The 11,957-nt window shown below is 38.2% G+C and overlaps 1 protein-coding gene across 1 annotated transcript; it reads left to right on the forward strand.

Moving 5' to 3' along the window:
• The first annotated feature begins 1,450 nt into the window (after window positions 1–1,450).
• LOC145498360 (uncharacterized) lies at window positions 1,451–11,675 on the forward strand. The gene is made up of 12 exons (XM_081478283.1): window positions 1,451–1,975; window positions 2,116–2,169; window positions 3,626–3,739; window positions 4,133–4,246; window positions 5,134–5,247; window positions 5,666–5,779; window positions 5,895–6,008; window positions 6,923–7,042; window positions 8,391–8,491; window positions 8,778–8,836; window positions 9,169–9,326; window positions 10,383–11,675. Exons 1-12 carry the CDS (start codon window positions 1,510–1,512, stop codon window positions 10,595–10,597), a joined length of 1,743 nt encoding a protein of 580 aa, XP_081334409.1. The 5' UTR covers window positions 1,451–1,509; the 3' UTR covers window positions 10,598–11,675.
• Window positions 11,676–11,957: the final 282 nt, after the last annotated feature.

Genomic DNA, 11,957 nt, shown 5'->3' on the forward strand with positions numbered 1-11,957 from the left:
AGCTCGTGCTTTGCATTGATAAGTCTGATTTACATTAAGCTGTCAGACAAGGCTTTTTTTTTTTCTCTGGCCTGTTTAGACAAATTCCACTGCTTGTTTATTTTGCTTTTGGTTAATTTCCCTGACAGCTCGAACTCGTGCTTTGCATTTGTTCATAAGTCTGAATTCACAGCATTAAGCTTTCAGACAAGGCATCTGTTCTTACCTGTTTAAACAAATTCCACCGCTTGTTTAGTTTGCTTTTCGTTTTGCTTTTATAATTAAAATGGGGCTTTGGTACCTGCAATTCAAAATGTCGTTGTGTTAGATGTTTTGATTGCGAATTAAACTGGATGGCATCCACCCATTAAGCCACGAAGTTCTGCAAAAAAATAATCGAGGACCCGAACTTTTTTTTAATCAATCTATTAATAGTAAATAAGCCGACAGTTATTCAAGACAAATCAGACAACACATTCCATCAGATAAAATGCTTTTAGATTATGTTATTGTAGGTTTACGTTACACCTTGCACATGCGCTATAACATTAGAGCTACGACGAGGTCGCCTGACGAGGTCGGAAGTCTATTTCTATTTGGAATGGTTAGGTACAATAACAATGAACCCTGACAAGCATATGTTGGCCGATAACAGTTTCTAGCACTTTCCAGTCGTCACACTTTGACGGGTGCCTTACTACCCCTTGTTTTGGACTACTTTTTATAATGAAAACTATGATAATTTATTTGATGAATCATATCATAGAACATACCAGAACACACAAACGATACTTTCCGCTCAGACAAAAGCGGTCAAAATGTAAACCGTATTTCCGATCAAAAGGGCGCATATAATAAGACTCACATACTATATAGCTCATATAAGGTAGAAATGACTGTGATTCGCGTTTTCTTTTTGTGTGCGTTGTTTCTCGCATCAGTCCGATAGCAAGAAAGCGGCTAGTCAAGTGAGCTACATTTTTCGCCCTCACCGGCATTCAGTGAAATTCAGAAGCTTTGTAGCCAAGACGAGAGCTATTACTCAAGGCAAAGAAAACTTCGATTGATTTACTTGATTTTCATTATGTTCAAGGCTGTGCAATCAACGTATTACTCATAATAAATCGACTGAAAAAACCCGAATTTCCGATGCCTAACTCAGTCTCTTATGCTTCGCACGGGGCGACGCAGAACTTGAAGCTTATTATAACTGATCCCTTGAATAAAGAAACCTGCACTAGTCTTGTTGATACGGATACATTTTCCTTGGCTTAGCCTATGCTCAGGTTTGTGTAAGTTTTTTTGGCCCATTCGATTTTAAAGCGAGTTTGCGTGACGAAGGCCCTGAATAAGCACATGAATTACAAACATACAACTGACGTCAACTAAGCAATGGACCAATCGTAACCTACGTGAGAATAAACTTCGAGCTGAGCTTCATTCCTGCCTCCCCCTTGGTGTATTCTTGCAAACCAGAACTGATCAAATCAACTAAGAACCTGGGATTGTACGCATTAACTGCGATCTAACATGACGAGCTTCAGTCAGCCTGCCTGTCTGAGTTTCTTTCTGATCGCTGTCTATCTGAACGTCTGCGTATGCCAGACAGCAAATTGTACTGACTGTTGTAACAACGCCACTTACAAAGAGATCAACGAGCCTCGGCGCAGCATCAAGAGCATCTGGCAACAGGGACAGCCTTACTTGTGCGATCACGGCTTGCGATCGGGATGGTATCGCTTCACAAGTGATGCTGGCGGAAAAGTGATGATGCCAGAAAAGACAGTGCCAGAATATCACTGCGGAACACATGACCCTATTTGGTTAAACGGTAGCCATCCAACAGTGGCAGAAGGAAATGTTGTTCGCCAAGCATGCATCAACAGTTTTGACGTTGTCTGCGAGGAGACCTTAGCCATAAATGTTAAAAACTGTGGCGATTACTACGTGTACTATCTTAGGCCACCTAACCATTGCGCACTTGCTTATTGTGCTGGTGAGAAATATACGATGTTAAATAATATTCTCTTCGCTATATAGATACCACTGAAATAGTTTTGCTGTTTGAATGAAAGTCATAAGATCTGCTTTATTTTTGTTTGCAGTTTCTAATCGGTCCAAATTCTATTTTTATAGGTGACATGATACCATGTCCTTACGGAAAGGAAGGTGTGCACCCAAACTGTTCAGGTGAGTCTTATCCGTTATTATGTCATGATAAGAATTAGTTCACTGTGCTCACATGTGGAAAGACTAACGGACAATATCTTTTTCGCCTTTTATTTATAAAAGTTGTTCACTAAGTTGTGGCGTCCACCAGGGGACGATTTTAGGGCCACTTTTATTTCTATTATTTATCAAGGATCTTCCAAACTGTGTGTCAAATTGTGAACCGAGGATGTAGGCTGATGATACCTATCTTACATATGCAGGTGACAGTGCAGACAATATTCAGTTGCATCTAAATCAAGATTTAGAAAGCGATCACAGTTGTCTGATAGCAAATAAATATGACTAAAACCGAATTCATGCTTCTTGGATCTAGGCAGAGGCTGTCGAGTTATTTGGGCTGATAATAGTCTTCAGTGAACAACACCGCGTTTACTTCAAGACGCCATCTTTAATAACCCATATGCATCTCACACGTAACTAACTTGAACAATACTTCATGTAAGCTAACAGAACATCTTCTCCCTCCCCCCCGCCCCCTCGCATTGTTCAAGAGTATTTAGGGAAACGAACAGAGCATGAGAAGACTGACAAACGATCTATGGAATGTTATAGCACAGCGTCATCTTAAGCTAAACCTAGATTCTCTCCAGCTTTCGGCGATGTTGTTATAATTCTCTTAGGCCTAGTAGCAAGAAAAGGTGTTACAGGGGGTACTTGAACGTCTCCCTTTGTAACGGGGATGTCCTTCCGAACAGGTGTTGCCGCTTTGTCCTCTGCGGGAACTAGGTTCACTATTGGTGTCGGTCGCTCATGTTGCTCCTGCTGATTTGGCAGTGGAGTAAGGTGAACACGGTTTCTTCTTATCACTCTGGTCTTTGTTTCAACTTCATACGACCGAGGTGTTGATGCTGCTTCAATTACTTTTCCTGACCGCTGAAAGTCCTTGACGAAAACGTCAGTACCCGGTCCAACTGAAGGCAAGGGCTTGGCCTTGTGCCCGGTGTTGAACACTGTTTTCTGCTTTAATTTGCTCATGCTCTCTCGTGAACGCAGGTTATCTAATTTTGTTAAATAAACTGATGACAGCATGAGAAGAAAATGTGTTATTACTCTTCTACAAATCAAGCTCTGACTTAATTAATAGGCAAGCAACTCGCGTGAAAATACACTTGTAGAATAGTACTATTATTAACATTATTGTTTATTAGCTTTAATAATGTGAGGGAATCATCTTTTCCAAAAAATATCATTTTTATTTTGCTTTATTTTAGAAGGGCAAAACTATGAACATGACCCGTTATGCTATACGCTAATTCGTTCCATACTTTGAAGAATGAATGCCTTTTTAAACCATTAGCACTACATTAGCGTTACTAGTATCATAAAGCTAGGGAACAACACATATATGCTGCTTACTACCTGCCTAAAGTATTTGAGTTTTGTTGTTGTTGTTGTTGTTGTTGTTTAATTTCAGACACCGATGATTGTATCAAGCAGCCATGTAAAAATAATGGCACGTGCAATGATGGTGTCAATTCCTACACGTGCGCGTGTCGAGGTGGATTTACTGGTCACGACTGCGATACAGGTCAGTTGGATTGCAAAATAAGATATGAAATAAATAAACTGAATGAATTTTTACTTGGTTTTTCAGATTTGCTTACATTTCTTTCTAAATTCTCTTATCTTTAGCGATATTAATTAGAAATGTTCTTATACGTTTTTCTTGCAATGAAAACAACAGTTTCAGGTAACTTAAAAAACATTGAATCATACCGTGCTTGCAAGCTCTTAGCTTCTGTTTGTGCTAAATGCCTTTTTTCCTGTAATTGTGTTGGAGTGATATAGTAGCTACACCGGCTCAAGTGTCTTCCAGACCACAGCAAATTGTCAAGTTTGACAGCTAGGGAACACCACAAATATGCTGCTTACTACCTGCCAGAGGTATTTGAGTTTTATTGTTTTTGTTGTTTAATTTCAGACATTGACGATTGTATCAAGCAGCCATGTAAAAATGATGGCACGTGCAGTGATGGTGTCAATTCCTACACGTGCGCGTGTCGAGGTGGATTTACTGGTCACGACTGCGAAACAGGTCAGTTGGATTACAAAATAAGATATGAAATAAATAAAATGGATGAATTCTTACTTGGTTTGCCAGATTTGCTTACATTTCTTTCTAATTTCTCTTATCTTTAGCTCTTATTAACCGAGTAGGAGGTCTGTATGGGAGAATCGTGACCAAGGTCATGAGCACAGACCGAACGCAGTGAGGTCTGTACACACGACCGAGGTCAAGATTCTCCCATACAGACCGACTAAGCTCGGTTAATAAGATGTTTATTATATGGCAAACAAGAACAATTTAATTCGTTTAATGTAACTGGTTTGTACTAACTGACATTTTGCTCGCGAACGGCGCTGAGGCGAACTTAATTCTGCCAAAGTTTGCTCTTTACTTTTTTCTCATCTGGCTTTTTGGCACTTCCATAAATACACATTGTTAGAAGAAAATAGTCGATATTTTTGCATTTTAGTTTGCAACTTTTTCACCGCAAAATGTAACCAATCTAGATGCCGGTCTAGATGGGAAAATCTAGACCGCTTTCAATATCGATTTCAGCCAATCAAATTCGTGATTCGCTAGTTCCCAGTCCTTGTGAAACACAGCCATATAATAATCAGCGATATTAATTAGAAATATTTTTATACGTTTGTCCTTTAATAAAAACAACAGTTTCAGGTAACTAAAAAAAAATTGAATCATACCGTGTTTGCAAGTTCTTAGCTTCTGTTTGTGCTAAATGCCTTTTTTCCTGTAATTGTGTTGGAGCGATATAGTAGCTACACTGGCTCAAGTGTCTTCCAGACCACAGCAAATTGTCAAGTTTGACAGCTAGGGAACACCACATATATGCTGCTTACTACCTTCCTGAGGTATTTGAGTTTTTTGTTGTTGTTCTTGTTGTTGTTTAATTTCAGACATTGACGATTGTATCAAGCAGCCATGTAAAAATAATGGCACGTGCAGTGATGGTGTCAATTCCTACACGTGCGCGTGTCGAGGTGGATTTACTGGTCACGACTGCGAAACAGGTCAGATGAATTGCAAAATAAGATTTGAAATAAATAAAATGAGTGAATTTTTACTTGGTTTTCCAGATTTGGTAACATTTCTTTCTAAACTCTCTTATCTTCAGCGATATTAATTAGAAATATTTTTGTACGTTTTTCTTTTAATAAAAACAACAGTTTCAGGTAACTAAAAAAAAAATTGAATCATACCGCGCTTGCAAGCTCTTAGCTTCTGTTTGTGCCAAATGCCTTTTTTCTTGTAATTGTGTTGGAGTGATATAATAGCTACACTGGCTCAAATGTCTTCCAAACCACAGCAAATTGTCAAGTTTGAAGGCTGAACAGTTTATGCGACTTCTAGATTAAAATTAGGGCAATATGATGTAACGTAAAATGAGCTTAACACAATAATGATTAGTACTTGCCAAAAAAATTCTAGACATCGACGAGTGTGCCAATCAGCCCTGTAAGAACAGTGCCACGTGCAAGGATGGTGTCAGCAGCTACTCGTGTGTCTGTCAGACGGGATTTACTGGAGAACACTGCGAAAATGGTGAGCATGTGTCGGGCGACGTCATAAAGACTGTTCAGGAAGCTAATGGTAACGTTTGCGGTTGGGAAACACAAGACATCTTGTGACATAATTTCTTTGATACTCTGTTTTATAGAAGTTGACGACTGCCTCTCGAACGATTGTGCTAACGGTGCCACATGCGTGGATAGTATCAATCAATATACTTGTACATGTCCAGAAGGATTCACCGGGAAACTTTGTGAAAGTGGTAAGGAAGAAAGATGATTTTTATACTTCAGCTTTATATTCATAATCCTATAAAGGAAGGGTGTGGATAACAATGAATTTGACGTATAATATAGAAGCAAGGAATAAGAGTAAAGCTTAAGTTTATAAAAATGTTCGGTGTCAATGATAATAACTGAGATTATATGGCTGTGTCTCACAAAGACTGGGAACTACCGAATTCACGAATTTGATTGGCTGAAATCGATATTGACAGCGGTCTAGATTTTCCCATCTAGACCGGCATCTAGCTAGACCGGTTTCATTTTGCGTTGAAAAGGTAGCAAACTAAAATACAAAAATGTTCACCATTTTCTTTTAGTCTCTTCTCAATCATTTATGGAAGTGCCAAAAAGCTTGATCACTAAAAAAAGTAAAGGGGACGAGCAAATTTCGGTAGGTTTAAGTTAAGCTCGTCGCCGTTCACAAGCAAACTGTCAGCAAACCAGTTACATTAAACGAATTAAAGTTTTCTTCTTTGCCATATAATAAACATCTTATTAACCGAGCTAAGTCGGTCTGTATGGGAGAATCTTGACCTCGGTCTGTACTCACGACCTCGGTCAAGATGCCAGTTACGTTACTACCGGATGTTGCACCCAAATATTTACTCTCTCCTCATTATACCGTAAGGACAAAAGTAAGGGTAATTTGTAAGGGGAGAGGAGTGGGACATTCCATCCAATCGCACATGGATTTAACTGAACTAAAGAAGCACTTAATTACTGGTCCCGGGGAAAACAGCTAGTATTGTTTTTCCCAGAAACGAACTCAAGGAAAATTCTAAGAAAAACAAAATTAACTGTTTCCCAAGTGGCCATTAATTAAGCAGGAAGACGTGGCAGGAATGCCCGTGAGATTTAATGTATAACAATAATAGTTATCTTATCATTCCAGTGTCGACTACCGTGGCAACTGAAGTTGCAGGCAGTTCAACCAAAGCTTCTTCTTCAACAGGAGAGGAACACTTAACCACTGAACCTACAACTGAAACGAGTACTGAAGAACAAAAGACGGGTAAAGCTGACTTTTCTCTCAAATATTGCCCTTCAGAGCACACACAGAAAACAAAAAGTGAATAGAGCGGTTTTCAAATACGTGTCGTAAAACCAAAAACTCTAGCCAATCACAAAGGACACAGACAATCCAGTGAACCAATCAAAACTCGAAATAATTACATGTAGCTGACGCAAAGCGCGGGAAAACGTGTGCGAACGTGTTGCGATTGGTTTTGGTTTTACTTCTGATTTGATGTAAAGTTGGCGCGAGCTTTTTAAGCCAATCGTGTAGCGTAGTGATACAAAACCAATTACTTTTCGACACTTAAATGAAAACCATTCTCTTGATGGAATTTAACTTATGATGCTTGTAACCTTTGACATATTTATTTAAAAAAAATCATGCAGCTCATAGATTTAAGATCCATGTATGCTGATGGAAAAAGAAAAAGAATAAGAAAAAGAAAAAGAACAAGTGTTTAACCCGAATGATGAAACTAACGTTGCGTTTGGAAATGTGAGGCCAACAAAGGCCTGATTATACTCTACAAAATAAAATTCAGTAACTGTCAATTGCTATCACCGTAGAGCCAGAAACGGCGTTGAAAATATTCTCAACATTTTCCTTAGAATCAGTAATTTTATTTTCTGCTTTGCATTTTTTTTTTAATTTTTGCATACGAAGGAGAAAACATGACTGGGCTGTGGACACTTCCATACCTTTCAAATTACTCTAAGCAAAGGAAATAAAACGTGCGTGACCGAAAATACTTCTTGTTGTTATTATCGTTATTCAAAGAATGTGCACAGTTGTTATAGCATTTTACAGTGCTACTATAATCGAAAAATTCACTTCCCTTTTTCCTTCAGATTTTAAAAGCGTGTTTGTTTAAAACCTGACTGGCAAAATCTTGAACTTCGAATTTTATCCAAAGGCTTTTTTCTTTGAGATCAAGTTTAGAATTTCACGGTCCGCCATTTCACATTCAAGACTGACCCATTGGACCTCAGAGGTTTGGATGAAGGATAATATGACGTCAAAGCCTGATTATCATGATTATCATCGTATCCTCGATCCAGCTCTCTCAAGAATTAAAGTTAGTAATGGCGGACCATTAATTAGGAAAATTTCAGTCAAAATAAGCAGGTGTCTTTTTGAAATGAAGGCTAAAAACTTCGGTCACTTAGTGGTTCAGTTATATAGTTTTGAAACACAAAGAAAAAGTAGAATTGATTTTTGGTCAAAGTAGCACTTTAAGGACCTAAACTTTTGTCTAATATCTGTGTTGGATTTTGTGCAGCTCTTACTTACTGAACTCTTTCAAGTTTTTGTAAACAAGAATGTTCTTCTTTTCGTTTCAATACAGACTTTACATTCGAAATTGGAGTCAACAAGGAATGGGACGAAAGTTTGCGAGACAAAACCAGTGATACCTTTAAGTATTTCTCAACCCTGATAAAGAAAGAGGTAGATTATTTAACGACTTACCTAAGGTATGCTAGATATGAATATTTAACTGGGCTGATTATTTGATCCCGGCGGAAATACTTTTGTATGTCCACCCTCTTTTCTTGTCAGGTCACTCCTTGCCTCCATCCTTTAGTGTCGCAGTGTTCTCTCAGTATGCTATGGATTTATTTTCGTTTAAGCCCAATACGCTTCTCTGCTGTATGTTATTATAATTTACGTGAGTAGTATGTAAACATTGTCACGTTTCGAAAATTTAATCGTGATAGTTAGTCTGATGTTACAGATATTCAAGGCATACTCTGGAATCCCTGGCTTGAAAGAAGTCGAAATAATCTCAATGAGGTAATACATAATGCATTCTTCTGTCCGCCTGTCCGTCCATCTCTAATTCGTTTGTTCCGGCGTTCTCTCGCTCGTTCGTTCGTCCATCCGTTCGTTCCCTGCTCGTTCGTTCGTTCGTTCGTTCGTTTGTCCATCCATCCGTTCCTTCTTTGTTCGTTCTTTGTTCGTTCGTTCTTCCATTCGATATTTTTAGTCGATTTCACTCGTCGCTATGCCTCACAGTTGCGTAAAGCACGAGACTTCGTTGACGTTTGCACAGACTATAGAACTCTCTTGCGACTTAAAATAACAGAAGGAACTATTTTTTTTTTTCATTTCCCTGCTTAATGTAGACCTGGAAGCACTGTGGTAGACTTTCAGCTGATATTTGAAACAAAGGTAACTTCTAAGGAAGCTTTGGCTCCATTGAAAAAGGAGACAGCTGATGGTAGACTGGGGAGTTTGAAGGTGGACCCCATCTCCTTGAAACAAAGAATCATGGACAAACCAGGTAATATAACAATAGCAATAACAATAATTTATTAATGTATAGTGCGCTTTTAAACATACAATGATCAAAAGCGCATTACAATATTAAAATTTACTAAATATGTACATAAACTAATGTAACAATAACAAAATAATTTAAGCGCTGAAGGCTAAAAGCTATTTTAAAAAGATATGTTTTAATGCGAGATTTAAAAGTTAAAATAGGATCAATATTGCGCAGCCTTCCTAGGAGCGCGTTCCATCACCGAAAGATTTTTTTCATTTTCCTTGCTGGATGTAATAGAATAGTACCTGAATTAGAGCGCAGTGAATAGCGTGCGTGTGTTCTTACATTAATTAAATCGCTAATACAAGCTGGTGCCATACCATTTGGTGCTTTAAAAGTTATGGTTTACTCGTACTCATGCTTACCCAAAGCACTCTGGGGAAATGAAAACAGGTTCCAGTCGGTCTAGGTTAATTTCAAATAGGCTATTTACAGAAGATATTTTTTTATTAGTATTATCTTCAACTTCTGCATAATAATGAAGTAAGAACTGTCATCCCCGCCCCAAGTATCCCCCCCCCCCCGCCTGTCGTCTAGAGCCCTTTCTATAGCTTTGTTTTGTTTTGTTTTTTTATTGTTTTGTTTTTGTTTTTTCCTATAATATAGTTATCTTACATAAATTTCCATTCTTCCATCTGAAATCATCACGTTTTTGTTGTTGTTGTTGTTGTTGTTGTTTTTTTTATTTTGACAAGACTTCCCACTAACGGGTTTCACGACATGAACAATTCGCTTCAGTTCTGTTCATTTATAAACAGTCATCTGAATATGTGCAATTCTCCTTCGTTTATGGCGTAGTGGCGGTCTCGTGCAATCTTAAAGTGGATTAGATTTAAAATTGGAGGATGTCGCAGAGAATTGAATCAATACAGCTACTCCGACTAATTTATAGAAAGACTCATTAATCAGAACAGCCACTCAGACTTCTTTTTTTTCTCTCTCTTTTTTTTTTTTTTTTTTCTTACATCTTCCATCCTTAGTCATAGCTTTGTCATAATTTTTTCTCGGCAGAAGACAAAAAAGAGAAAGAAGAAGGTATCAACCAAGCATTAATCGTTGGCGTTTCTGCTGCCGCTGTCCTGCTCCTTGCTGTGATAACAATTTGTGTTCGTGTTCACTGCAAGCGCCATGGCCGTGTCGGTGATGGAATGCCTGCCGAAGGAGGTTATTCTAAACCTGAGAATTACGAGCTGAAGCAAAGAACGCCAATTAATAAGCCAAGGTGATTTCTGCTCTGAAAGAAAGATCAATTGAACGAAGAAATGGATTAGACCAGTTTGTGAAAGATGCCCCCAAAGATGGTTAGAGTAACAACTTAAACCGTTTCATTTGACCACGTGACCTCGTGAAACAAACAAAAGTGTAAGGCTTTTTTTTCTTTTTTTTTAAAGAAGATTTACTGGTGCATCTATAACTCGTGGAACGCTCAGACACACTTGCGTTTCTAAGGCCACGGTTTGTATGAGTGCAGCTTATAGGCGTCTTGTGATCTTCCGAGCATATTTGAGACAAAAAGAGGTGAAACTCCGTTAATCCCAAATTCACTTCTGCTTTCAATCTAAATAACTGAATAACGTTACTACTTACTTTTCCTCTGACATGAAATCTGCGGATTCTTCAAAGGCGAAATTGGCAATGCTCTCAAACGTTGATGAATAGAGACAATTTATTGCACAAAGTCAAGTTGGTATCAGCTGTAGCTTATATCCTTTTCACAAGTGATAACATGACTATTACTTGCGGTATTGATATTAATTTAGGTATCACTAGGTAGTTGGTGGTCTGGTTTAAGGATGAAAATTAACAGTTAGGGCGAGTTATAGGTACATTTTTTTTCTGCTTCTCGCTTATTTTTTGTTACCTATGTGCTTTTTGTTCATTCTTAAAATGTCATCAAAGTAGACGTCGGTTTTCGTAAATTCTTAGGCAAAATTTGACTTTTCCTAAGATACCTCGTAAAGATTGGAATAAGGATTATAATACTGGAAAAAGAAAGCTGATTTTATTAATTGATGCATACCTAAGTAGACTGCTATTTCTGACCTGATATACTCCTTTACGTGGGTATATTTTTGGCGCGTTTATTTTCTTCTTTTTTGCTCTCCAGTTTGCATTCGGTTTATCTTTAAAAGGTCCACCTATAAATGCTCTCTTATCCGCGAAACATAACCTTTCATGTATTTCTCTTGCCATATAACTAACCTCTAAAACTACTAGTTTGTCAGAAATAGATAGTGCATTAGGGTAGCATTATTGCCATAAAACTAAAAACACTAATTTGAAAGGAATAGATAGTACATTAGGGTAATTGTCATCTTGATCCTCTAGAAGTAATTTAAGGAGAAGACTGATTCTTATCTAGGATCTATGTGTAGATAGGGAAAACTAAGAATGTCTGGGACCCGACGTTTCAACTTCTCTTGGATACACGTTCTGGAAGCGTAGTTCGATAGATGTTCAAAGCCCTAAGGAACCGTTCATTTTTTATAAGGTAGGGGGGGCTGGTGGGATTTGGGGGGGGGGGCATGCGAAAAAAAATGGCTTTCGAGGGGGGGCCATCCCAAAAAATAAGGGAAAAAGGGGGGG

The sequence above is a fragment of the Orbicella franksi genome, chromosome 9 (assembly GCF_964199315.1).
Source record: "Orbicella franksi chromosome 9, jaOrbFran1.1, whole genome shotgun sequence".
Taxonomy (NCBI): Eukaryota; Metazoa; Cnidaria; class Anthozoa; order Scleractinia; family Merulinidae; genus Orbicella; species Orbicella franksi.

Coding starts and splice junctions, on each gene's coding strand:
- LOC145498360 (XM_081478283.1), top strand. CDS start 1,510: ATGACGAGCTTCAGTCAGCCTGCCTGTCTGAGTTTCTTTCTGATCGCT. Junction 5,780..5,894: donor TGGAGAACACTGCGAAAATG/GTGAGCATGTGT, acceptor TCTGTTTTATAG/AAGTTGACGACTGCCTCTCG. Junction 7,043..8,390: donor TACTGAAGAACAAAAGACGG/GTAAAGCTGACT, acceptor GTTTCAATACAG/ACTTTACATTCGAAATTGGA.